Source organism: Anomalospiza imberbis, chromosome 10 (assembly GCF_031753505.1).
Source record: "Anomalospiza imberbis isolate Cuckoo-Finch-1a 21T00152 chromosome 10, ASM3175350v1, whole genome shotgun sequence".
Lineage (NCBI taxonomy): Eukaryota > Metazoa > Chordata > Aves > Passeriformes > Viduidae > Anomalospiza > Anomalospiza imberbis.
This window is the reverse complement of record NC_089690.1, coordinates 25,939,772-25,967,753: the sequence shown is the minus strand read 5'-3', so window position 1 is coordinate 25,967,753 and position 27,982 is coordinate 25,939,772. Positions and strand designations below refer to the sequence as shown.

Below are 27,982 nucleotides of genomic sequence, written 5' to 3'. Positions count from 1 at the left end.
CTTTGGGGCCCTTGGAGGCTCAGTGTAGATGAATCTCATGAAAGATGATCCTTGTTCCACAGTGTAATCCTTTATAAGTAGATACACAAAGTAAGCATAGGTAGTAATGACATTTCTGCCCTTGGGTATGCTTAGCCTCTGTTAAGAGTTATCATGCAAACACTATGAATGAGTTCAGGTACAGAACAAAAAAAAACAAACCTGGCAGTGGCAGTGTGGAACTCAGTGGGAGTTAATTTACCTCCAAAAGTGAGGTGAATTGGCTCGTGTGAAGCTTCATGCTTTGTATTACAGCTGCTCCATTATTCCACTAGCATAGCTCTAGGATCCCCTCAGTTCATTTAAGTATGTTTTGAAGTCACATCTTTAATTTCATCCATTTTTCATGGTTGAGTTCTCTTGTTTCACCTTCAGATAATGCCTTTCCAAAAGCTGAATGTTTTTCTGTTCTGATCATACAGGGATTTAAGGTATTTCACAGAAGTGTATGGAATTGATTATATGTTGTGAAGTCTGGCCCTGCATTGCAGTTGTTGAAGGTGGAAAGGAAGCCTACATCCACCTTATAATATTTATGTCTAACTCACTGTATTTGTGTTTGTCTTTGAAGAGTAGAATCTGTTTACTGCATAGCTTTGCACTGAAGGTTTGACTGGCTTGTGTCAGTCAGGCAGAGAAGAGGCTCCCTTTTGCCATTCCACTGTGAACCTGTCTTCTGATTTTTTCTTAAGAAGCATGATAGTGCACATCACAATGTAAAAGATGATTTAGCACTACATGGTGCCTACATGTAAGAGCTCCACTTCTTTAAGCAAGCTGAAGAGCATCAGACTGATTTGCCAGTTGCCAAAAAGCTTAAAAAGCTTCTGTGAGAATGTTTGGGAGACTGACGTGAGCCTGGTTTTGTATGAAATGCAGCCTTCTTGATTGGTGTAGGAGCAGATGTGGGAGAGAAGCATGAGTGTCATGAAGATATAATTAGAAGGCTTTCAATGACTGTTTGCATTTCTCTTCATCCTTATATCTGGTAGGCAGTACAAAAATAACTTGCAATTACCTTAATTTCTTACCATATTTTGAGTGTGCATCTGTTTATAAACAGCTTTCCATAACCTATCATGTGTTTAATTGATTGCTTCTATTTCAGAGTGCCCTTCATCTTACAGCAGTGGTGAGGAGCTGTGCCGAAAACTGGAGGAACTACAGCAGTTCCTGAAACAAGAACCAGAACATGAAGAGGAAGTAGATATTCTCAGCTTTAGTGAACCATTAAAAATAAACATTAAGAAAGAACAGGAGGAGAAACAAGAAGAGATGAAGTTCTACATGGCTTCCTTGCCTGCATCAGAGTTTGTGAGGGACGCTGCTGAGAAGGTAGTAAGTGAATCATAAAGCTGATTAGGCCTGTTGTTAAGCTACTTGTGCTCTTACATTTATTTAGTTGAATTTCTTTCATCTATATAGGCCTCGGGACTTTTAAATGAAATTCTTTATACGTGCCCTGGAAAAATGGGACCCTCTGACTCAAGACATGCAGCTGCTAGTTCTGGCAGGGGAAAGGAAGAATGCCAGCTGGGAGTTCACTTCAGACTAGCTGTTTTGCAGGGCTTAGTACAGAAAAATCATCTTGAAAGGCTAAAAACAAGGATAAATGAGGGATGAGGAGCACTAGCACTGAATTCCTCCTGTCCCATCATGTGAAAGATGTGGACTTGTGGACTTGTTGCATGGAACAATGCTGTGTAATAGCAGTTCCTGAAAAGAGGTTGTGGTAAAACTCCACAAACTTCTCTGCTGCTTGGATTTCTTCCTCCTATTCAGTTTAGGGCAGGAGAGAGGGAGGTTTTCTGTCATGGCAGCAAGACAGGAGACTGACTTGGCTTGTAGGAAAGAGTGGTTTTGGTTGTACCAGAGCGGCAGGAGGGGTATGCGTGGAGCAGTTGCTGGAGAAAGAAAGGATCCCTGTCTCCACTTCAGCTGCTGACAGCAAGGGACAAAATCTTGGTTCTGCAGTGTCTGGTCTCTTGCTACCTAGGTGACAAAGGCATGGGCACAATGAGAGTGGAACTGGGGAATGAAACACTCTTTTGGGGGGGAACTCCTGTGCCAGCAGTACTGTTTACAGTGGTTTCAGTGGCCATAGCTGGGTGCAGGAAAGTTGATGAGTAGATGGATTGAAGATATGTACAGTTTTAAAATGGAGCTTCCATTCTCAACTCAAAGACACTCAGTGCAGCCTGGGTTTTGTGTGGACGTTCTGAAAAAAAAAAACTAAAACCTGCTCTTGTTTCTTCTGACTTTCAGAGGCATTTCTACAGGCTGTGCTAGTTTTACCCAGATTTTTTTTAAATTAAGGCTGAGATTATACTGCTTGACAGCTCTGTATGTCTACTTGCTTCTCTTTTAACCACCCTTTGTAATAGGGTTTTTTTCTGTTAATCTTATCTAATTCTAGTACAATGTGAGTTGTGTTTTTTTATATACTAATTTTTTTCTCTCTTCTATTTTATAGATAGGGATTTCTTTTCAACCTGCTGAGGTACAAAAGAATGTTTATGCATCAGTAATAGAAGATATGATTTTAAAGGTAAGAAATTACTTCACAGGAAGGGCTTGTCTGTAATTGTATTAACTCAGCAGTTAGAAAAAAAAGATGGAATAGCTTTATTAATGTGCATTTATCAAATCAAAGGCTGTCTTTCTGCATGAATAGATAGCTACGTAGCTGCCCAAAGAGGGCTATACACTTTTGTGTGGGTTTTCAGTTTTTTAACTGATCTGTTGGCTTGGACACAGAATTGTGATTTGCAAATTCTCACCACAACAAAGACACTGACTCATTCTGTGATTTTGAAAGCACCCCTTGTTTGTCTTTCCCTTTAGAATTGGGGGGGAATCTTTCAGATTGTGTAAGACTTGGTTGTTTTATACAAGGTTAGCTATATTTTCCTAAATACTCCTCAGTTACTTTGCCCAGGTCGTCTCTGCTGGGAGACTGCTGAATTCCTGTGGAGAGTAACAATTCTGCCACGTGTGAGAAACTATTTCTCTATCATAATCACTTCTGGAAAAGCAGAGAAATGGTTTTGCACCAAAATTTGAACAGCAGGGATCTGGAGTTCTTGGGTTTGGACTGAAGGCCAACACATTATTTCTAGCAGCACTCTGGTGTATTTCATGCCAAAGATGATTTTTGGGGTTGTTTATACAGACTGCAGCTTATCAGAAGATAAGTTTTACAAAATCTATTTGATTCCAGATGGCATATGCACTCATGTGCATGCCTGTGCTGTGCTCCCTGTTACTTGCCACAGTACATCCATTTATAGACACAGATTGTAGCCGTCAGGTTGCTCCATTACAATTGTAGAGTTATGCCAGCTTTCCTCACTGAACGTTGCAGAAGCCTCTTCTCTGGTCTTGAATACAGCACAGAAAGCCAAGAGCCTTAATTAGTTTTTGACTGAACCTTGGTTAAGCCAAGTGTTGGGCATATGGCTGCCCAGGCTGGGAGGTTCCTGTGAGGGTGTCTTGACAGAAGCCTGGTGACCACAGGGAGAGGTACTAGCTCCCAGGAGAATATCTGCAGTCTGCCATGTACGACACCAGCTCTGGTGTGTGAGAGGAAGGGTCCTGAAATGCTCTTGGAAGCTCAGGCTCTGGAATGCTTGATCCACCCTGCTGGGCACGTACAGCTCTGTAGGTCTGGAGGGAAAGCAGGCTGGGCAGTTGCAGCCGGAGCTCTGTGCACCTCTGCGTCTCTGTTAAATAAACTCATATCTTAAGTAATAAAACTCACTCGGGCGTCTTGAACTGCCCTGTGCTGATTGAATCCTCATTTGAGGATTGAAGCCAGCCAAAATTTCAGCCAAAATTTTCTCCGCTGATACTTGAGCAAATAGCAAATTCCTTTGTTCTTTTTGTCATGCTGTCTCTTGTCTCAGGCTACTGAACAGCTGATGAGTGATATCCTACGGCAAGCGCTCGCTGTGGCGTACCAGACAGCTCCTCACAACAGGTACAGCACGGGGCTGCTTTGCCACCACTCACACCAGCACTGAGGGTGGAACGGCTTTGGGAATTTGGTCAGGCTTTGTGTGGCTCAGACCACGAGACTGAGGGAATTTATGGACTGTGCTCTGAGAAGAACCAAGCCTTAAGAGGGATTTGTCATTTCGTGGCTCCCTAGAGGGAAAGGATGGGAACATAAACATTAAAAACCGAGGCAGGGTTCTCTGGTGTTGCCGTGCCTCAGAGGCAGATGACCTGTTTCTGCAGAGCCACACTGGAAGGACCTGCTCACTCTTGTCCATCTCAGGTTGCTGTGTAGACAGCTTAGCCATGGCCTGCTAGAACTTAACCTAAGTAATCTCTTTATTTTACTGATACACACTTTTCTGCCTCAGATGCTAAGTGATTTTTATAGAATCATAAAATGATTTGGCTTGGAAGGGGCCTTAAAGATCTTTGTGTTCCATCCCCTGCCATGTGCAGGGACACCTTCCACTACCTCAGGTTGCTCCAAGCCCCATCCAGCCTGGCCTTGGACACTTGCAGGGATGGGGCAGCCACAGCTTCTCTGGGTTCCCTGTGCCAGGGCGTCACCACCCTCAACAGTAAAGAATTTTTTTTTAGTATCTATTGATTAGGCCACATTTTGATTTCTGTTCAGCAGCATTATTTGGGATAGCTTAAATTGATTTAAAAAAACCCAAACACTAGGAGAAAATGCTCCATTTAAATATTCACTTGTATGCAATATATAAATATTTACCTAATATATTAAAATAAATACTAAAATATATATGTGTTATATGTAGAAGTACATACACAAAAATTATGCTATACAAGTTCAAGAATTCATACTTTAGTACTTGATTTTCCTGTCCCAGTGCCCAAGAGGTTTCTCTTCAGTCATTTGAGTGGCTTTTTTGTGCTGTGATATTTTAATGCTTTCCCTGCATTGCTCCAACACCTGCTCTTAAATCCTTTTTTGCTTTGATTGTTATTTTTGACTTGCTGCTTTATGGACATGTGTTTTTTTGTGTATTATAATAGCATCTCTGATGCATTCCCTGCAGGACTCCAAGAGAGATCACAGTGATGAATATTCACAAAGCCATCTGTAATATTCCCTTTCTTGACTTCCTCACAAACAAACATATGAAGATACTAAATGAGGAGCAATGAAATAGAGCAGAGAAGGTGCTACAGGAAAGGTGGATTTATGACTGAAGTTTGGCTGACAAATCCAGTATTTCTGTAGGACACTATTACATTTATAACATTGGGCTACTAGATTGTTACCTCCAATTAAAGATGCACCTTAATGCAACACAATGATGCTCTGTTCCAAATCAAGTTGTTAAATGTCAGTGTTTACTTGGTAAGTGTATGTTCAGTGGCTGAACAAACATTGTCAGTTTGCATCAAGTTGCTAGCTGTGAGAGACTCCACAGGCCTGGTCCCTCTGAGACGGCTCTGCTGGTGAGACTGAACTGGTTTTTAAGACGAGAAATGATGTTTTTTAATGCAGTCTACATACGAGTTAGTTTCCCCATGCAGTGAGCAGGGCACTTGCTTTGGCACTCTGAATATGGGAAAAGTCAAAGGCAGCTCTGTAAGGTGGGCCATTTGAGTAGATGGGTGGATTGGGGGAGCAGAAGGCTTATGGCAGCAGCAAATTTGGCCCTTCTTGCCTGAGCATGATGTGTGCGACTGAGAACACAGCTGGGTCGGTTTGTCAGCAGCTTACTCAGCTAAGTGTCACCTAACCAAATTCCTTGCCTCTCTAGAGGAGGTGTCAGGTGCCACCTTTTAGTCACCTTGGAAAGGGTAGACTGGCAGATCCTCAAATAAGATGAACAAACCATGATCAGGCTTGGGAAGATTTGACTGACCACTTGTCCTGCATGGGAAAGGAGAGGAACAAAGATGATATTCAGGGTTTGTGGGCTTGGGCTGGCTGAAACGCATCGCTTGCCCAGCGAGTGCCTCCCCAGGCTGCCAGAAGGTTTGAAGAGTGCTGGAGGGCAGATGACCAGTGCTGTTGTACAAATCTTAATGTTGTAGCAGCGTTCACCAAGTATCAGCCTGAACTGTGAAGTGCTGTGAGAGCAGCACTGCTTTGGCATAAGTTCTGTTCAGCACAGAGAGGCCTGGTGAGATCGAGAAATCAGACACTTGCTGTGGGGAGATCCTCTGATGTCTTGACTGCAGGAAGAAGTTCTGCTGCTAACCCCAGCACTTACCTGTCTCAGGAACACCACTGGGGAGGGAGACATGTCTGAGCCTGGCTATCAACACCTTGCTGAAGAAAGCTTCGTTGACAACATCCTGAACATCCCACATCCACCACCCCTTTGTCCTGCCTCATGGGTGCTTGCTGGTAGTGTGAGCAAGCCAGTGTGAAGTTGGTGGGACTCCTGTGGGACTCTTGTGCTTTCGGCATGCTTGTTTTGTCTGGCAGTGCTGTCATGGGTGGAGCATGGGCCAAACAGCCAGAACCTCCAGTGCGCTGATCTCAGCTGGGTCTCTGATCTGCTGCATGGCCTTTGATTTAATCACTCTGTGCCTCAGTTTCCCCATCTCAGCATGGGGAGCAGGATACCTACCTCACAGGGGTGTACTGAGGCCTCGCTCTTGTTGGTGCCGTGCTTTGACAATACAAAGCCTTTTATAAACATTAAACTAGTTATCTTTCTTGGCCTGGGGTAGGAGCAGAATGTTATCTTTTGGTGCTTTTCTGGGGCTAGAACACAGGCAATGGTAACTACAGTAGCGTGCAGGAACTGTGAAAAATGCTTCAGTTAGAGGTTTCAGACTTGGAAGGAGAGCAGTAGTATAAGTTTGATGCAGTTGTTAAACTGAAGAAAGCACCGTGTACCTCAGATGGGATGCCACCTGTCTTCTCCACCTTAAATAAAACTGGAGTCTGCAGGAAAGCCCCTCTCAGTTCATCACAGCTAACAGGAAGCTGCAGTTCTGTCAAATAAAAGAGTGGCAGAACCTGAAACCTGAATCTAGGAAATGGGACCAATGGATGAAATCCAAACAGCATTTACAGAAGGACTTAAATGCCCCCTAGGAAGGACATTACAGATGCTCTGGATTCAAAAGCTAATCCTGGCTTATTCGGGTGAGCTGAGTGCAGGATTGCCTGTGAAAGGAAAGGGCACAGCTTAGCCCTGACATTATCAGTGGAGGTCAGTGTGACAGAGTTGAGCAGCAGTGATTACGTTCCAGCTCAGTGTTGACTTGGGAGGAATCCAGGTAGCTGGGGAGCTGCAGACCCCCTGCTTTGTAGGCTGTAGTGAACTTGGGGTCTGTGCTGCTTTCAGGCACCCCTGTACACTTGATGAAAGAGAAGGGCATTTTCAAGATCCCTGTCGCTATCACAACAGCCTGCAGGTTCTGTGGGAACAGCCTTGTGGGCAAATTTAGTCGTGCTATGATCTGCAACGACCTCGAGTACTGTGTGCAGTTTTGGGTGCCACAATATAAAAAAAAGTCTGGGGGAAGCTGTGGGAGCAGCAGCTGAGGTCACTTGGTCTGTTCAGCCTGGAGGACACCGAGTGGAGACCTCATTGTGGTCTTCACCATCCTCCCAAGGGAGGTACTAGTCTCCTCACTCGTCACCAGTGACAGGACCCAAGGGAGTGGCATGAAGCTGAGTTAGAGGAGGTTTAGGTTGAATATCAGGAAAAGATTCTTCACCCAGAGGGTGGCTGGGCACTGGAACAGGCTCCCCAGGGCAGTGGGCACAGCACCAAACTTGTTTGAGTTCCAGAAGCGTTTGGACAACGCTCTCAGACATGTGGTGTGACCTGGGTTACCTGTGCGGGGCCAGGAGTTGGACTCAGTGATCCTCGTGGGTCCCTTCCAACTCATCCTGTTCAGTGATTCTGTACACGTGCATTTCCAGCCCCTGCCTCTTGCAGGCTTTTGTTTCTGGGATTCTGATAACACCCAGAGCAGCTTTTGAGGATGCAGGAGCTCGTCTTTGGGCATCTGTTTGCTAATTGTGGCTTCTTTGCCTGTGTCCTGCTTTTCTGTGAGGGATGGAGTTTCAGAAAAAGTCCTGAACCTGGCCCTCAAACAGGCAGGTACGGAACCTCTCATTGTTAATGGGGTTCTTGTAGTGGAGATCTATTGCTACATTTCTGAGCAACCACAGGTTATTCTCCTAGGAGATGCTATATTAGTATATAAAGTTTACTGAAGAAAAATAAACTGTTAAAAGCAGATAGAAAATGACACATTTGTTTAGTTCTTCAGATGTAGGAAATGTTTGCAACAAGTTCTTTGCATTTTGAATAGTGGTGGGAGAAAAATTTGTTGGTGGGAAGTTCCTGTGGGAATTGCTTGGAGATAAGATAGAGGTTGTGGAATTTCACACATCCCTTCAGGTATTTGTGGAATGCTGCAGGTGTGGTGTGTTGAAATGTTACAGTATATTTCTCTGGCTTTCTGAGGAGTTAAAGATCTCTTTATGAATATTGCCCCTATTTGTAATGCTGAGTGTTTAAATCCTTCATGTTATCTGTATTATACTGTATAATTGTGTAATATACGTATGTTTACAATAAATTCTTTTATTAGCTGTGCTAGGATTGTCTTGACTGTCACCTGTCACTCAAAGATACTCCAGATAACACAGATATTTTTGTACTCTGTGTATTCAGAATGTCGTAATTAGTTCTGGATTCTTATCCAGAGGAATTGATCTGAAGGAAAAGGTAACTTTCCCCTTTTCTAGTTATTTGAAAAAGCTCCTGGTTTTGGAAGCTGGGGGAGGGGAAGCCAGGAGCTGAGCTCTTCCAACCTTTTGTCTTCCAGAGCAGCCTGCTTAAATAGCAAGTCATTGGTTTTTGTGGAAGACTTTTGAAAAGTAAGGTGGGTTGAGGTTGGCCCAGCTGCCAGATGCCCACCCAGCCGCTCTCACTCCTCTTCAGGACTCAGGAGAAAGTAACATGTCTTATGTGGGTCAGGATAATGTACCACAGAATCACTGAGTTGGGAAAACACCTCTAAGGTCACAGAGTCCAGTAGTGGCGGCCAAGCCCACCGTTAACCATGCCCACAAGTGCTACAGTATGGGTCTTTTAAATGCTGGCACAGATGGGGATGCCACCTCTGCCCTGGGCAGAGAAGTCGGTAGATAAAAACAGAGATGTGTACTGGTTACTGCCATAGGCAAAACGTGCTCGACTTGGGGAAAATTAGTTGAACCTATTGCCAAATAGAAGATGGATGGTGAGAGGCAAAGAAAAAAAACCAACAACCACCCCCCTAAAAAAAGGGGGGAAAATCCCCCAAAAAACCAAAATGTTTTCCCCCCTACTTCTTTTCTGGTGTATTCAGTCCTTCACTGCTGTTGCCTCCTCCCTCCCTCAGGCTGGCCCCAGCTCCTCCAACAACTTCGGCGCCCCAGCTGCCTGGGGATGGTGGGAACCGGCAGTGTCCAGCACTGAGCGAAGACCCCCTCACAGAGACACCCCCTCCACTGCTCCCTCCCTTCAGAGACCCCCTCCCAGAGATTGCCCTCAGAGATTCCCCTCAGAGACCCCTCACAGAGAACCCTCCACAGAGATTCCCCTCAGAGACCCCTCACAGAGAACCCTTCACAGAGATTCCCCTCAGAGACCCCTCACAGAGACCCCTTCACAGAGATTCCCCTCAGAGACACCCTCACGGAGACCCCTCCACAGAGATTCCCCTCAGAGACCCCTCACGGAGACCCCTTCACAGAGGTTCTCCTCAGAGACCCCCTCATAGAGACCCCTCCACAGAGATTCCCCTCAGAGACGCCCTCATGGAGACCCCTCCACCGAGATTCCCCTCAGAGACCCCCTCACGGAGACCCCTTCACAGAGATTCCCCTCAGAGACCCCCTCACGGAGACCCCTTCACAGAGATTCCCCTCAGAGACCCCCTCATAGAGACCTCTCCACAGAGATTCCCTTCAGACACCCCCTCATAGAGACCCCTGCACAGAGGTTCTCTTCAGAGACCCCCTCATAGAGACCCCTCCACAGAGATTCCCCTCAGAGACCCCCTCACGGAGACCCCTTCACAGAGATTCCCCTCAGACATCCCCTCACAGAGACCCCCTCCAAGAGAGATTCCCCTCAGAGACCCCTTACAGAGACCCCTTCACTGAGATTCCCCTCAGAGACGCCCTCATGGAGACCCCTTCACAGAGATTCCCCTCAGAGACCCCTTCACAGAGACCCCTCCACAGAGATTCCCCTCAGAGACCCCTCACAGAGAACCCTCCACAGAGATTCCCCTCAGAGACCCCTCACAGAGACCCCTTCACTGAGATTCCCCTCAGAGACCCCTCACAGAGACCCCTTCACAGAGATTCCCCTCAGAGACCCCCTCATAGAGACCCCTTCACAGAGATTCCCCTCAGAGACCCCCTCATGGAGACCCCTCCACAGAGATTCCCTTCAGACACCCCCTCATGGAGACCCCTTCATAGAGGTTCTCCTCAGACACCCCCTCATGGAGACCCCTCCACAGAGATTCTCCTCAGACACCCCCTCATGGAGACCTCTCCACAGAGATCCCTTCAGACACCCCCTCATGGAGACCCCTCCACAGAGATCCCTTCAGACACCCCCTCATGGAGACCCCTCCACAGAGGTTCTCCTCAGACACCCCCTCATGGAGACCCCTTCATAGAGGTTCTCCTCAGAGACCCCTGATGGAGGCCCCCCACAGCTCCCTCCCCACCACCCCCTGCCAGCGCTGGCCACCGGCAATTGACACGGACAGGATCCGAAAGAGTAAGGAAAGTCACTAAACTTCTGTTGTTCTCCCTGCCCTGTGGGGAGGAGCCGAGTGTCTGTGAACAGAAAAACGCGCCGTTGTTTTGGAAATGCTGCAGGTCACCGTGTTAGTGCTAAATGCCACACAAGTGCCTCCTGCCCTGGAAGTAAACACAGCCTTTCCGGGGTGCATGGTGCCAGCAATCCCTTTGTGGCAAACCAGGTTGGTGCTTAGGATCAGACATTACCGCGGTGGCCAAGGTAGAGGAGATGGGTATGACTAAGGTACAGGTTTGCATCTGATTGTTCGCTCTCAAAGAAATTAGTGCAATGCAGAGAGAAACGTGCAGTTTGTGAAAGCAAGTAAATCAGAAATGTGCTGCTTGTGAATTTTGCAAGTTCACAACTCTCCTGAGCAATGGTGTATTTCCCACACCAAAGCTTACATTGAGCCTGTGGCAGTGCAGGTATTCACTGCTCCCTGCCACAAAACTCACCTTCAGCATCTCAACAGCCCAGGTGTCAGCAGGATTCAACAAAACAAGCAGGTTCAGTGTCACCCTAGAGGTAGTAAATTCTAAAGTTACAGGTGTAAACCATTTTTAAAGGACATTTCTTTATGTGTCAAATAACCCTTACTTGCAGTGTGATTCACAGTCGAAAATCCTTGAGGGATTTGGACATGGGCCCAGAGCAATTGGGAAGACAAATGCTAGTGTGAGAGCAGTGTTGGAAGCAATTCTGGCATCATGACTCCCCGGAGCTGGCAAAATTCAATGTAGATTTGACTTCTTCAGAGGAATTTTATGTGATACCTTTCAATTTGGCTGAGGCAGGCATTTTTCATACAAAATCAGATCTAAGTTGCAGATATTGACAGCCAGTGGCATCACCCTAGACCTTACAGTGGTAAGTACCTGCTCACTTTTCCTTCTGTTCGTTGTTCATGTACATTGAGCAGCAGCTTGGGAGCCTTTGGCTTTCTCCTGGAAATCTTTTGAGGCATAGCTAGAAGAGCTATTGCACTGCCTAGGGAAGCTGGTTGTATCTTCAGCACTTTTACTGACTGAAATATTCTTGGGAATCACTGTAAAGCAGTGGTCTCTTTTAACATTCAATGCTATCACCTTTTCCTGTGATCTATGTGAGATGGCAGAGTGAAACTGAGGTGAAACTTAACAGGGCACAGTGTGGGAACTGCAGAAAGGATCTGCAGAGCATGGCATCTACATCAAAGTGGATCAAACCTCTGCATTTCATAGGGAATGCAGCTGGGCCACAGCTCTGAGTGTGCCTTCAAGCTGTCCTTGCTGGGGGCTGTGCCTGGAGGAAAGCTCCAGGGGTAAGGAATTGACTGCTGACAGCTCTGAATGCATCCTCGATGCCTTGTTTGGTGTCCAGTGTGCCCTGCTGCCACGCAGTGACAAACTGTACTGCAAGGCTGAACTGTACTGAAAGGTTGTATTTCACAACAACAAAAATACACGAGAGAACCAATAGCCAAAATACATTTTAATTTATTAAATTAAATCCAGTCCATTTGATAAAATACAAGCTTATTATATTACCAATTTGTTTAAACCTGGCTCATATTTTTAAGAAATACAGTCAAATAAGAAGAGATAATAGACAATTTCCTTTTTCCTTTTTTTTTCCTTGCTGTTAATAAAGTCCAGGATTGAAATGAACTTAAATTGTTTGAACAAAACTGTTAAAAACATTATAAAGAGATTAAACAAGCAGATTGAATTCTTAGAAACATCTAACATGCAAAACTTCTTTTAGCACAGTTTGAATGCTTCAAATGAATTTCCTGAAAAATTATTTTGGCAAGCACTGGGATTACTGCAGGTTTCTCCAAGGATGAGTGTGGGAAGAGCCATCCCTTGTCCCAGCCAAATGCAGCTTACTGCAAGTGCTCCCTATTCTGGTGGTTGTGTTCGGTCCCTCTATAGAGAACAGGCATGGCACCATTAAATTCTCACATAATGCAGTGAGAAGATGCTGTCTGCATGTATTGCAAGTACAATTCACATGCCAACAGCTCTAAATTTGTTCTTATGGGAATTATCAGCAATGCATACACTTTAGCAGAATCCCTGAAGTTCATTAAATTTGTCTTAGACTTCAGCTAGTAAGAAGGTTAAGAAAAAATCCTGCTGTGTAAAAGTCTGTTTTATTACAGATTAATGAGTATATCCGACAACTGTTCAAGTCTGAGGATAGTTTCCCTTGTTCTGGACAACACACGTGTGTTGCAAACACAAACTAAAAGTTTTTCAATTTCTTTTTCCAAAATAATTAGTAAATCCATTAAATAAGCAGTAGACTAATTATATTGCATAAGTTATCGAAATAGAAATTATGAAGTCTTGATGAACAAAGGCTAAAAAATGGTTTCTTAAAACACATGTACCTCAGCAAAAGTTAAATGCGCAGCAGTCTAAAAAAATCAGCTTCAGAACAATGACACTTGAAACAGCCTATCTTAAAAATGACAGATGGCTTACATTCTACATTACATTTTTCTTTAAGAAGAATATCTAAGTAACATTCGCTTGTGGTTGTTCCTAGCATTAGCATTACCAATATACAGGCAATAATTTAGGAATTTCAAGGCAATATTTTCCACCTTGCATATGCAAAGAGTTAACATTTATTAAAAGTATAAGCATATCCTTTTCATTAAAGGATCACAAATTGCTTTAAGTAAAATCCATGTACAATATTTACAGTCACCCTAACAGCTATACAAGTTATGTAAGTATCTTCGATCCTCTGGAGGAGTCTGGTGGGTGCCTGGCTGTATCCATGCACTCCTCTCCAAACCAGTCTGGTACACTACAGTTCAATGATATTAGCTTCCTCCAGCTTCTAAAACAACTTTGGAAGTTCAGACCAGCCCCTTTTAAGCTGTGCTTTCTGGTGATGCCATTTGAGGTCCTACTCCCAACACCCTCAAGAAGCTCAGAAGTCAGCCAGACTACTCCCTGTCTTTCAGTGGCCTACTTGGAGGGTGTTGCTAAATAAAACTGGTTTGGGTTTTAATTATCCATCCTGCTTGCGACTGTTTTCCCTCCTACCCTGTGTATTTCTGAGTAGGGATGTTGCCTGCAATCCTGCCTTTGCTGCCCAAAGTCAATCTCCTAATGTGACGCCAGCTGGCATAGTAATGAACCTGCTCCTGTGAAAAACTAGGTCACTCCTTGCAGCGTGTTCTGCCAGTTCTGAACCAAGTGCTTTGCAGTTTGTTTTGTTAACAGAAAGTGTGTGTGCATATCATTAATCACTGGAGCTGCTTTTGGTAACACCGGTTCTTTGATCTTAACACTTCTCATGAAAATTGCATAGTGATACATCTTAACAGAAACTCCACGTTTAAGCTGCCTGGGTGTGAGGAGGGTCCAGGTTCACACGTTGAGGATCCGTGATGGTGCCTGGAAAACAGCAGAAGGGTTGGGGGAGAACCTGGTCTTCACCTCTGGGATCTAGTGGGGTAAGGAAGGGAGAAAAGCACATTAGTGTGACACAGGATACAGCTGTCGAGTTTGAGGGGGCTGGGGTGTTGTGAGGATCTATCTGCTCTCCCTGTAACCATAGCCAGGTGTTAGCCCGTGGCTGGGCATCAGTGAGAGTGCTCTTGCTGTACAGGGTGATTCAAGGGCACGTGCGATGCTAGCAAACACTGTACAAGCATCACAACAAATTCACAGCTGGATGGGTGCTGGATTTAAGTGAGAGGAATTACAGTGGTGTGTGTCGGGTCCTTAAGCTTTTGGAGAATGCCATCCAGGCCCATCAAAATGTTCCATTGTAATGCTTTATGGGGCCACAGTCCTTGTCTGCTGTGAACAGAGGTGCAGACCTGGACGATCCAAAGGAGAAAAACTGGTTACTGGACATGCCAGGCTGTTAAACTGCAAGGACTTGGATAAGGATGTAGACTTCTCACGCCTGGAGGAAAGGCAGAGATAACAATGCTTGCTTTCTCTGATGTCTGTGGAATCAGAATTTCATGCAATATGTAGCCCCTGTAGTTGTACTGAAGCATGAAGGACACCTGGATGCTTCTGTCATCCCTAATGCTGAAAACTCAAAGGATTTTATATAGGACTGGCCATAGATGTGCATCCAGCCCAGGACTCGGGATGAATCTGGCCATAAAACATGAAAGAGGAAAGAGTTCTTCTAAAAGCTCTGCTAGGTATGCTGATGGCACCATCCAAGCAGAGAAAAAAGTGCAAAACAGGCAAAGAGAGTATAGGGAAAGCTATTGATCTCTGGTTGATGTTGTTTCATTGTTCTGATTTTTCCATTCCTCTGGCGATGCATCTGACATACTAAAGAACAAGTGCAGTGCCACAAATAACATATGCACAGCTCAGTGGCTGGGGAGAACCAGCAGCCTGAGTCCTACATGTAGGCAGTCAGGACATACCATAAACCTGATTCTCACATGTCTGGCAAAGCCAGGGGCTTCAGGTGAGAGGGAAAATCCTAATGGCCAGGTGTGCACCAATCTGACTTCTCTTTGGACTGGTGGCTACTTGGCACCATTTTCATTCCTGACTACACCTTTGCCAAGCTGTCTGTTAGAGAGACTGTGATGGTGCCCTGGAGCTCCAGGATGTGGGACCTTTGCTTGCATGGTTCAGAGTGCAGTGGCCTCGGTAGCCATGTGTTTGTGTCTAGGATTCTAGTCTTCTCTTTCCCTTCCTCAAGAACTGGGATAGGGACCTTCAGGGATTTATCTAGGACCCCCTTCTTTGCATCCTATCTGACAAATTGGAAAACACTGTATTTTTACTCCCTAGAATCAAAATGCAAAATTAAATTAACAAGGGTAAAATACAAGGTTAAAGGGTTAAATGCAAGGTCCATCCTCATCACTGCACCTCGCAAACAGCCCAGACTATTCAGTGCAAGGAGGAAGTTTTGGTGAGGTTTGCAAATTCTGTTTTGCCTGAGGTCCCTGTCCCACTTTCAGCAGAGCTGGCTATACCCATCATGAGCCTTGTTGCAGCAGTGTGCCAGCAATCCTCTGCAGAGGAGGCACTTGACTGTCTGCTGATTAAACACTTCTTCCTTGTCTCCTCCAAGGCAAAGATTTACTTTTCACATGTGGCCCTAGAGTAGCTGCTGTTACCTCTACTGACACAGCACACTGTGGCTGGGGAGTTCAGCCCTGACCCTGGCACTGCATTCTGAGTCATTCAGTGCAGCCTGTGAACAATTCCTGTGGTTGGCTGGGAGGTGCTGTTCTCTTTGGTGGTCTAATGCAAAAAGTAGCTAAAACAGAGCCTTGTCAGTGTGGACTTTACTTTCTTCTGGGGATGGGGAGTGTGGGGGGCCCTGTCAGGGAAAATGCTGAGCACAGGGGATGTTTCCTCAGGGGATTTTCAACAGTATGTGTATTTCACAAGAAAATTATCTTTGCTGATATAGAGAAACTCACAGAAGAAACTGTAGAAACTCACAGGAAAATCCCAAGGAAGTCTCAGAGCTGTGCAGCTTGTGTGTTCATCACAGCCATGTCCTCCTTGGCATTCACAGTGGGGGCAGCTTCTGCCCACACCAGCAGAGGGGTGTTTTGTGCTACCTGGGCAGCTGCTGTTCCTTAGGCAGTGATCTGCAAAGATTCCCAGGCAAACACCTGTGCCCAGAGGCCGAGTCTCACTCTGCAACCCTAGTGCTAGTCCCCACTGACTGCTGCAAGTTAGTGCAGGAGGTGTTAGTGGCACCTTACACACAGAGAGGTGATCACACACACCTTGTACATATGGTATCCAACTGAGGGAATCGTAAATCTTGAACTTTCTGTCATGCAGTTTAAAATATTTGTCTTGGGTTGAGTTATGATCAGTTACAGTATGACATTGTCTAGGATGCCTTTCTGGTGGCCACATTACCTAATGGGTAGTGACAAAACAGTTGTCAATGAGGATGTGGTTTTATCCTACATGCACCACAGTGATCAAATATGAGGAGTTCCCGATGTCCACTTTGGGCATTATTCACATTGACTTTAGGGTTTTTAAAAACTGCTAATTACCTTAAAGTCTGCCTTGTAGCTTGTCTCTTGAACAAAATGATCTTCTGGGATAATGAAGCCTTGTTTTGACTTTATAGGCTTGGATGGTTTTGCTCCAGTCCATGGGCGATACTCTTGTCTGAAATGAGATTTTCAAGACAGAACTCGTAAAAGACAACATTATCACAGGGTATTTCTGCTCACAGTGGTTGTAAAGGCAGAAGGCAAGGTGGGATACAATCAGCTTGCAAGGCTGGCCTTGTCTGAGGCATACACAGAATAAAAGAACTGAGCCTAGCAGCCTGTTTCTCTCAGAAAGCCCAGACTGAATGATGGAACAGGCACAGACTGGGCTAACTGGATCCTCTGAGTAACTCTTCTTTTTTTGCTACAAAATGTGCTCTCTTCTGGAGGTCATTGATGCTTCCCTCCTGGATAAGAAGAAGTCAGGGTTATTTTTTGAATGCTAGCCCACAGACCACTTACAATATAAAACATTGTCTGGCATGTTGGCCACTTACGTTGTAAGACACTTTGGTGTGGTGTGTGGCCCTCACATATGCCAAGAGCCTGCTGATGTTCCCATACTTGGCTGTGGCTCTCTCAGCAGCAGACATGTCTGCCAGTGTATGCTGTGCTGCACAGTTGTGGCAGCTCAGTCTGAAATGCATCCAAAGGGAGAAACCATCTCAGCTGGGAGATGCTTACGTTGATGATTTTCCTTCAGATGGGAGGGAAGTGCTTTAAATCTGCATGAAGCTGTCTGAGAAGGCATTGCTTCTCCAAGTCAGCCAAGGGTCATCTGAGAAATGGTAGCAGAGACTGCACTGAGAAAGGGGCAGCACCTTTTGAGAGCACCAAAGAACAGCCTTGTAGGGTCTGCTTAGTTCAGCTGCCAGCTCCCTTCTGCAGCTTTCCCTCTGCTTCTCTGCACCCCTTGTCACAAACAGGCCTCACTAATGCCCTTGCCTTTCTGGAGTTTCTGGATGCTGCAGTAGGAGCCAGCTGAGCTGTCTTGTTGCTCAAAGGAACACAGAAGTCTGCTCTGTTTGTGTGTGTATCTCTGGCAACGAATTCAGGCAGCTTCTGTAGCAAAAGGAGAGGTGACTAACTGAGATGTGACAATCTTATTTTCATACCCTGGCATGGTTCAATAATCACATTTTACTATCTGCTTATATACAGGACCAAGGGGTAAGACTGTGGCTTGTTTTAATGTGTCAAGTTTACCTTTGATCACAGCCTGAGTTTCATTTTCCCAAGCAAGCTATTTGCTATATTTATAATAGCTGCAAATTCATCTTTTAAATATCTAACTTAAAGTGCATAAGTGTGTAGTGTTATTTTAGAATGCGTAGTTTGGACTTGGTCCTTTTAGTGTATTATGGATAATGTCCTATGGAAGAACTTCCTGGTGTTGGAAGGCAAAGCCAGGCCCCTGTCAGGGCTGTCTATGTTGCATTGCAAATCTTGTTTATAATCAGTTTGTTCTTGCTGTCCTGAGCTGCCACCTTCTGCCTTCTCTGCACCATGCTGTTTGGGCCTGCTCAGGCAGCAGGTGAGTGCCCATGCATCTCCTCTGGTGCTGGTGGTGCTGTTCCTCCTCCCTTCCTGTAACACCTCAGGAAAAGGCAGCACTTTTGAAGAAAGGTGATTTTGGCCAAGTGATGCCCCAAGAAGGCAACTTCTCAGCAGGGAATCCCAGATGTGAATGAAAGCAGAGTTAAATCTGACCTCTGTTCTGCTGTACAGCCAGAGAGATGACACAACTATTGGGCAAAGTACCAGCAAAATGGTACAAAACCATCAGTTACATCCCCGCAGTTTCTAGGAACTGGAACCTGCTGCTCCACATAAAGCCCGATTTCCTGAAGAATGCTGGTGGCATTGATTCCTAACCATTCATCCTTGTGCTGACTGGTCTCCCTGCTGCAATGGAGTGTGTCTCCAGCTTTCAATGAATGACTGTGCTGCCTGCCTGTGCAGCCAAGTCTGTCTCGATGCTTTATAGCAGATCATTTGCTGATTTGGCAGGCCCCCAAGAACAGTCCTTTTGGATCACAAGACCCTCATTTTGGCTGGAAGTCAAACCATTCTCCTCTCAGCCTGGATAGTCAAAACTATTTTTGAGGCACCTACATGCACTGAGGAAATGCTCCCCACAGAATCAGAAACATAAGGGCAGATACAGTCATGGCCCACCCACAGCAGCATTTCTGATTTGGAACTGGGATTTTGTTCTGGGGGAACCCAGAACTCTGAGCCAAAAGTGAAAGGCGGAACAAAACAGAGACAACTTAGCTTAACTCCTTTTGGGAGCTGAGGTACTCAAAACAAGGAAACAGTATTATGACCTTTTGTCAAGAAAGTGCAGCTAACTAAATTTGCTCTGCTTCCAAGCTTGCAGGACACATGTTCCCATCTCCAGCTGCATAGCCAAGAGTCAGAAATAACACGAGCCCAAATATCAGTCTGGTGACTTGACTAGAAATCAGTCTTGGAGTCATCAGTGGAGTCAATCTGATCAAAGCCTGGGGAAGAATAATGACCTGGTTTTAATATTACTTAGTTTAAGATATCAAGTGACAAGATTAGTGCCTGTCTTCCCCTTTGTACCCTGTGTAGTGTGATGTCCAGCTGCTGCTGGGAATTAATATGCAAGACTGACTGTTGCTGCTGGAGAGAGTAATCTTCATCCTTCCCACTGCACCCCTGTCCTCCTCCCCTTGTGCCTAGACAGCAGCAGTTGTTGGGTTACTTTGGGACTGCAAGGACCTGCAGTGGAGGGAAAGCAGCCTCCAGGCCCAGAACTCGGTGACCAGGCTCTCTTGAGGTTCTGTTTTGTCCTCCACTCTTGCAGCCTAGGGGTAAGATTTTTGATCTCCATAAATAGAAATGACCTGGTGGTACCTGAAGTACGAAAACCATTGGGGTTGTGAAAGAGAAAGACCTCCTGAGTAGCACACATGCTTTAAAACAGTAGGGATCAAAAGGGAAGGGCTGGTTTTTGTGTACTGCTGTTTCTTTACCTCTAACTCACTCTAGGAATAATTAATAAGCAGCTTTTTGCAAGTGGGTTGCCCCAGTGCTTTGATCATATACATCACTGTTTTTTCAACTGTTTCTTTGCTCTTTCTCAAAATCAGTTAACAGAGCTCAAGAAAAGGCATTTCTTTTGTAATGTGTGGGGATATGTCTGCAGGGGAAGGTCTGAATCTGTGCAGTGTGGAAAGGGAGGCTTGTGGCCTGCTGGGACAGTTTAACCCCTGTGGTGATGAGAGATGGAGCAAGTGGGAGTACAAATAATGTATAGGCTAGAAACAAACAAACAAACAAAAAAAGCACTGGACTGTTAATGACCAGGGTGTTGTGATGAAGCCCAGCATTGATGAGCGCTGTTTCACTGGGCTGCTGCTTATGTGCCACCTCCCACATGGGTGAGCAGGACTGCCTGTACCAGGCTGTTGAACAGGTATCATTCATAGTGTGGCCTTGCAGACTTCAGGGCATGATTTGGGAATGATGGATTTGGGATTGGTCCTTCTGTTCTTTCTAACCACAGTGTCTGCTGCTGCTACTGCAGCTCCAGCTGCTTGGATGCCGTGAGCTACACAATGACCAGCCTATGTGAGCCTCCAGCTCTTTCCCCATTTCATGTGCTCTACTAATGTTTTCTGCTTTGCAGAGAAAGCTGTCTGCAAAATCCTTTTTATTTCACCGACCTAGTGAAAATCGAGCCTAGAAAGCTTTTTAATTTCACCAAGGTGGAGGGCACTTCTGTTAGGCATAGGGAGGCAGACAGTGGGAATCCCAACAATGCTGTTTGCAGTGCTGGGGCTGCTGTTTCCATACAGATTTATCTTCAGCACCAATGCCAGAACAGTTGTCATTTTAGTACCTCATCTTTATGTCACAGTGTGCTTTGCATAATTAATTATCAGTGATGGTTCTGAGCCACTGCATAACATTCCTTATTGAAGAAAAAGGCTCATTCTGTATAGCTGACCATAAGTCAGCTACGCTGCCTGACCTAGTCTGTGTTCATTCTTCTCCCCTCTTCCTTCTCATATCCAGCACACCAGTGAGAATTAAACAGCATAATGAACATTCTTCCAAATCTCCCTTAAGAAGGAAACTTGTGTGCACAGCTTGGGGTGTCTGTTATTTTCTTTTGAAAGGACAAACTACTCTAGATGTCCCCTGGGGAAATCAAGACTGGTGTGGGAGAGGTTTTGGCCGAAGGTGTGGGGTGTGAAATGTCTCCCTGTTTGAAACACAGCTCTTCAGAGGCTACTGTCAGGACCATTCATCTGGTTTGCCCAGGCAGACTTGGATAGCCAGCAGTGTTCTCCCAAGGGACAGGCTAAGTCCACTGGTTGGGAAAGACCTCCATAGGTCAGGGAAGTTGCTATGTTGTCTCCTAGCAAATAGAAGACTGCAAATATTGAAAGTCATGGTCACAGTGAGAGTTCTGCCTGACAAAGTCAGGAGTCCTCCTGGATAATGAAGCCATTAAACTGCTTCTCCTCTGAGCTGTGTCAGACACTGGTGGGGTGCCCTTCCAACCCTTGGACACAGAGGCAGATTGTGCCCATTCTCCTACCTAGCCAAAGAGCCCAGCATGAGGACAGAAATGGGAGAAAGACTGAAGGAGGGGAAAAATAGAGGGGTAGAGAAAAGACATAGCAGAAAGACAGACCAGAGCACAGAAGTTAGAGAGAATGAAAGCAGAAGTCACTTAGGTATTTTCTGTCTCAACTCTCACCTCCAGTATGGTCAGGCAGAACCTGGAGCTGTTAATAAGTCACAAGAAGGAAGCAACAGCAAAAGACTTGAAAGTACAAGACAAAACCCCTAAGACTCAAACTGTTATCTTAGGGTGAGTTTTAGGACTTGCTTTGCTCACAGGTAGATGCCCAAGGAAGGAGCACTTACATTGGTGTGACAGGACAGGTAGCTGCTTCTCTTTTATCAGAACTTTGAGACAGGGGAGGTGTGGGTAGGTCTGAGGGTATTGACTTCTGCCATCCACCCATTTTGCATTCTTTCACTCTAACAAAAGGCTGAATGGACTTTAAGTGGAGGAAATTCCTCCTACTTTAAGGAACATCTTTGAATCCCACATTTCAGTTCTACAGCATAGTTTTCACAACAGACACTCTATTCCCAGCCCCACTGTCTCTCCTCACACACCTTTGTGCCCCTCCAAGCTCTCTCTGCCCCAGCCAGGCTATGCAGTGCACAGTGAGTCTCTCTGGATCCATCCCAATGCCTGCACCAAGCAAGCTTACTTCTTAAATAGCATAAAAATCAGGGGCTTGACTATTAATTTCCCCAAGCAGTGAGATATTTAAGAATGTAAAGATAACTGTAAGCCTTGATTATAAAAGATTTACTGCTATTACTAAGGATAAGCATGCCTTTAAAGATCATGCTGGATCAAGGATGGAGCTCCTCATAGACAGCACTATTAACCCTGCCAGCGCAGGTACGTGCCCTGATCCCACGCTGTTTTCTGCACAGCAAAATAACAAGATGCTTTTCAAAGTGAAGGAGTCACCACAGTTCACTTGGCTTTTCTACAAAAGCACTATTTGAAGGCAGATGAATGTACAGGTAGCCAAGTAACACACTGTGAGCGCATCCATAATTATGGGGAAAAACCTTCACTCTGTGGTATCCCTCCTGGTGGGGGCATGTGTGCTTCATGGTCATGGAATGGCATGTCCTGCATGTTTGTACAAGAAGATGGGAATTCAGTTTGCTAAGGTATCTTCCAGCTGCTATTCCCAAAAATCATGAGCAATGGCACAACAGACACCTTTCCCCTTAATTACTCCAACTATTTATGAAGTTTCTTTTCAACAGAACAACATGGCTCATTCTGGGTGAGCAGGAAACCCTCCTGATCTCAAGGCCCCAGTTTGGTGTTATGCACTGCTGTGCTTCCCAGTGCAACAAGCTGGGTGCTCTTGACTCTCACACCTGCTCAAAATACCTGTCATGGAAACCCCAGCTGCAGAGACTGGGCTCTGCTCAGGGCCTGCATTTTATGTGTGTGCAGAAATTTGCAGTCACCTCCCAGTTCCCCAAGTGCCAATACAACTAAAGATGATGGGTGGGGGGAAAAGAGGCAAAACAACTGCTCACAGCTCTGGTGCAACGTTTTCACTTACACACCTGAAGTGCTTTCCAAAAGCTGGCAGGTTACTGAAGGGAAAACTGATTTCTGTAGTGATTTATAGTGTAGCTGAGCCTTGAACAGGGTTCTTCTCCCAGCAATACTGGCCTGATAGAGAGGCTGTGCCTTCATCCCTGTTGCCTTCTAACAAGGTAAAGAAGATGACATCCAGAGAACAGAGCCAGGTGGGGATACCTGCTGACAGCACCAGCTTCTCTCATCCTCTGTTAAGGGAGCTAAGTAAAGCACTTCTCTATTTCTAGAATGTCTGCTAAATGCAATCAAGACCTAGAACTACAATTAATTGTGTGCAAAGCCAAAAGTACACAGCACCTGCAATTTACTGCTGAAGGGAGAAGTCACTTCCATGACACCCAAGGACAAACCCTTGGGAAGGTGCAGAAAGGCCACTCAGCACTTTCTTCTGCCTCCTCCAGCATCAGTAAAGTGTAATCTACTGCAACCCTCTGCAGCAGTCCCCGGGATCTTTTCACAGTTGGAGCACATCCCATTTTAGGCTTTCAAGTGCAGCTTGTATTGATTTGCCTTAACCTGTGTGCCTCAGCTCCCACAATGCAGCCCTGTTGGGTTTGACTTAATTTAGACCCTGCAAAACTCCAGCCAAAATTCAGGGACTGGAGGGAGAGAGAAGCTGCCCAAAGATCTGGGAACACAGGGCAATAGTTTGTAGGGCAGGCAGTTGTGCTGTCCTTCCACCTTTTATTCAGTTATTATTCCAAAACACAAAAAATCTTCGCTTCCTCAGGAGTACAGGTATTGCTCCAACACCTCCTCCACCTTCATCTTTACTCTGGCCATAGACAGATTCCTCCAGTCTCAGTCACTGATCCCAGAGGTTTATTTTGTTCTGGGAAATGCCAGGTCATGCTGACCAGCTTCACTATGTACAGACAGATTTCTGTGCAGCGGTGTTTCCTTCTGAGCTTAAAGCAGAATGCAGAATGAAGTCTAACAAGAGAATTACAGTGATACATGAAAGCACATCAAATGGTGCTGAATGTTACATGGGATTCAACACTACACTTGGGTGCTTCACAGAAACAAACACAATAGGTTGCCAGAGTCAAAATTCCTGAATTAAAAAAACCCAAACAAAGCACAAAACCTAAAGAAATCCCACACCTTACAGAGTGAAGCAAGAAAACCACTATTGCTATAAAAAGGATGGAGTGGACCATGTTTCAATGCCAACTCTTCTGCATTGTCTTGTTCAAGACAGACTTGGTTTGTCTTTCCCACTAAGCAAGCCCAGGCAGCTGCTGAGACCTGACACAGTCACAAAGTACAGGTAGAGGCTACTGACCAGCAGTGCCCACACTGCAGGAGCCAATCCTCCAGAAAGAGCTCATGGTGCGTGCCTGCCAGCTGTGCACAGAACCTGCTGAAGCACCTGGAGCACAAAGGACTCAAATGACACGTTTCTTGGGAGAGTGGACACAGCTCCCCAGGCAGGCAAGCTAGTCCTCAGAGCTGCCTCACCTCCTCATTGGGAGGGCTGCTACTCCTGCAAGCAGAAAAGAGGGAATCTCCCTAATATTCTCCCTAGCAAGGCAGTGAGACTGTCTTACAAAAAACATGTGTAATCATACCTTTGCTTGTCTCCACCATTTGCTGCAGTAGTCCCTGTCTGCACGTCTCTGTAGGACACTCTTTTTCCAACCGCCCCAAAGACATCATGGGGTTCACCGACCTCCTCCTCAGGACACAATAGGCCTTAGTAAGAGAAACCCCCTTGTTCTGCCTCTACCACAGGTAATCTGACTTCCCTGCTGCCCTCGCACTTCTGGGGGAGTACAGCCTACAAAAAGTCAGGAGATCCTGGTTGCCAGAGCACAGTGGGGCTGTGTATGGCCACCAAGGGACAGTTTAATAAACAAGGAGGGTGTTTATGGTCTTTGATACAGAGAAAGATGAAGAATATCAATCATTAATGGTGCTGGTCGGCTACTCTCTGAATATTGGACAAATGTTTGCAGACTGCAGTGCTGCCTTTGGAAAATAAGGTAAAACGAGAGGAGTGAACTGTAGTGGTTTTCATGGAAATGTCCTTGTGGGTTGTGAGTGCTCAGCTTACCAAAGGTGGGTGTGCTGTGATCAGCCCTTCCCCGTTTCAGACTGTAGGAGTGCCATCACTGAAGCTACCAAATACAAACCCAGTACCCCAAGTGTAACTAATAATGAGTGTAACTCTGCCAAATACATGCTTAGTCTTTAAAAAAATCTAAATGAAAATATACTCTTGGAGCCTGTGAAGCTACTGTGAACTTTTCTCCTGCTGCTTGTGATGCCTGTGTGCTCAGTGGTACAGCAACTTAAATGTGATGTTGTACCAGGTGATAATCTAAAGAAACTGTGGGAATTACTGGAATAAGGCAAAGTGGTTTGACTTATATAGTTCTGTCTGCATCAGTTGTTTACTGTACCTTCAAACAGCTTAAAGGTTTTATATGGGAACTTTTTTCTGGTGTGGCTGCCCTGGCTTGTGCCTCCATCCTTGTCATTAACTGCTCCTTTCAGCTGTAAGTAATTCCTCAACTACCCTGAAGTCTTACTTTTTGTAAAATCTGGTTTGGTTTGCCTGTTGGTATGTTACCCCAGCCCTGTGATCTCCAAACTTCTTGTTCTTTGATGACAGCACTTGAGAGCCTTGTGTAAGAACTGACAAGTCAGAGGGGAAGAAGGTGAGAAAAGTGACTCTGAGCACTTGAACAGCTATGAGAAAGCTGTGGCTCTAATGCAGGCTGATGCAGCCTTCCTCTCGAGTCAGGCTGAAAAGGCAGAGGAGGCTTCACAACGAGGTGGAGATGGATGCATTTCAGAAATATGAATCTTGCTAGTCTTGTTCTACACAGGTTTCTCTGAAGTAATTCCTTGCTGGTTTGAAACTGAAAAGTGCTTTACCTCAAAACCAATAATTGCTCTGTGATTGTCCTGTGAGGTGTGGCAAAGGAGAAAAATAGCACATAAATTCAAGCACGGCAGTTATCTTTTCAGGGTCTGCATGTTAACTGCACATAGCTGCCTGTGCAGGAGGAGTGGGATAAGCAATACTGCTGTGCAGGCTGGTAATCCTCCCTGAGGCTCCCAGCTTGTCTTAAAAGCACTGTGATAAATAATCTAATGAATTGCAGTGATGAAGAGAAATTTCTCCTAGGTAGATAATAATAGGCAATAAGTGCCTAAATACTTGTGAATCAGTTAGAATAAAAATAATTACTCTATTAGTATACCTCATAGGTATATTAAAACCTGCCAAACATCATTAAGAGGGAGCATGTGGTAACAACATGAAACTGATACAATATTCAACAGCAGCACTGTAGGAGCTGAAATCCCTCTCCTTCCATTGAGGATGTCAGTAAGAACAGAAGTTGGGTTTAGGTGCATTCCACCTGACTTCTTGTTCCAGAAAATAAGCATCTGTAATCGGTCATACTGTTCAGAGGGAAAGGAAGACATCAATAAGATAAGTCACCTAATTTTTAAAGGCTCTGAGACAAGTGGTTTGTGACAATTTTTTCCATTGCCCATTATATGACATGGGGGATATACCCTGCAAAATGTCTTCTTGTCTGACTAATCTTTTAAGGCTGTAATTTGGCTCGCCTTGAATGTCGCATTCCAGGAGTTTTAAAAGGAAATCGATGATGGCACTAAGGGATGCGGCTCTTGGGCACGGACGGGACTCGGGCAGCTCCGGCTGTCGGAGGTGCCGTGTCTCCCGGCAGCGGGTGGGAGAACGGCTGCTGCGCCAGGGATGGATGGCATCATGGATCCCACCCCGGCGTGCTCTCTCCTCTCCCTGAGCGCGGGGCGGGCAGCGGCGCGCACTGAGGCCGGCTGCGCTGCCCCGGCACGCAGAGGGGCCGCCGGGGCCAGGCACCTGCCCGGGGCAAAACAGACGCTTTTAAGAACCGCACTTCCAGAAGCAAAGGCGGCTTCGGCGGGAGGCTGAGCCCGCCGGCGAGCCGGCAGCCCCCGTACCCCTCCCCTCGGTGGAGGCTCCCCCGCGCCGCGGCCGCCCGCCGGCATCTCCGCCCCGCGCCGCGGAGGAGCGTCCCCCGCCCGCGGCAGGAGCAGTCCCGGCTCGGGCCGGAGCGGGGGATTCGCCGGGCCCGGTTACCTGTAGGAGGTGGTGTGGCCGCCGTCCGCCTGCGAGCGCGGCCGGAGCTGCTCAGGGCCGTCGACCGCCGGTCTCCCGCCGCCGCCGGGCAGGGCGCAGGCGGCGCGTCCCGGGGCGGGATGGGGGGCGGCCCCGTCCCTCCCGCCGCCGCCGCCGCCGCTACTGGCGCTGACCCAGGGGAAGTCGTCCCTCCTCGGGAGGGGCCACGCTCTGAAGTCCCGCCGGTACTGGGTCTCCGCCGCGAAGGGCTCTTCGGCGGCGGCCGCCCGGCTCTTCCTGCGGCCGCTCGGCTTCCCGGCAGCGGGGTCCCGCGGGCGGCGCGCCGGGGCGGGCGGGCGAGCGCTGCCCGGCGGAGGGGGCCCGCCGCGCTGGGGCGGCCCGTCCTCCTGCTCCTCGATGTCCGAGTAGTTGTGGATGGTGAGCGGCACCGAGAGGTCGGACTTGTCCAGCTGGCTCCAGAAGCGGGCCAAGCAGCAGACCCGGCTGATGCAGGGCCAGGCCATGGCCGCGGCCGCAGCCCCCGCCTCGCCCGCAGCGGCGCCCGCGGCTCCGGCGCCCGCAGCCGGCCGCGCTCCCGGCTTCAGCCCTCATCGGCGGCAGCCCCTCCTCCCGCCGCCCCCTTCCCCGGTAACGACACCCCCTCGCCGGGATTACGGCCCGCACACGTGACCCGGCTGCCGGCGGGAGCCCCGTGCAGCTGCGGGGGCTGGCGGCGGTGCGGAGCGTGGGGAGCGCGGCCAGGACCGGACCCCGCCGGGCTGCGCCCCCCGTCTGCCTCCCGGGGGGGACCGGCTCTGCCCGTGCTCCTTCGGGTCCCAGTGTCTGTCGGTGCTTTAGGAGCCGCTCTGTGC

General features: G+C 46.8%; 2 protein-coding genes across 5 annotated transcripts in view; one reads left to right on the top strand and one right to left on the bottom strand.

Moving 5' to 3' along the window:
* Window positions 1–8,606, top strand: part of YEATS2 (YEATS domain containing 2) — a 47,023-nt gene extending 38,417 nt beyond the window's left edge. For all 4 annotated transcript variants that reach the window (XM_068201354.1, XM_068201353.1, XM_068201352.1 and 1 more), the window contains 4 exons: window positions 1,148–1,374; window positions 2,513–2,587; window positions 3,945–4,018; window positions 5,082–8,606. In XM_068201354.1, the coding sequence (XP_068057455.1) occupies window positions 1,148–1,374; window positions 2,513–2,587; window positions 3,945–4,018; window positions 5,082–5,190 (485 nt within the window). In that variant the 3' untranslated portion in view covers window positions 5,191–8,606. The remainder of the gene's footprint in view (window positions 1–1,147; window positions 1,375–2,512; window positions 2,588–3,944; window positions 4,019–5,081) is intronic.
* A 5,011-nt stretch (window positions 8,607–13,617) lies between these two features.
* Window positions 13,618–27,714, bottom strand: MAP6D1 (MAP6 domain containing 1). The gene is made up of 3 exons (XM_068201363.1): window positions 27,132–27,714; window positions 16,828–16,945; window positions 13,618–14,263 (listed from the first exon to the last, which is right to left on the bottom strand). Exons 1-3 carry the CDS (start codon window positions 27,632–27,634, stop codon window positions 14,186–14,188), a joined length of 699 nt encoding a protein of 232 aa, XP_068057464.1. The 5' UTR covers window positions 27,635–27,714; the 3' UTR covers window positions 13,618–14,185.
* Between the last annotated feature and the right edge of the window lie 268 nt (window positions 27,715–27,982).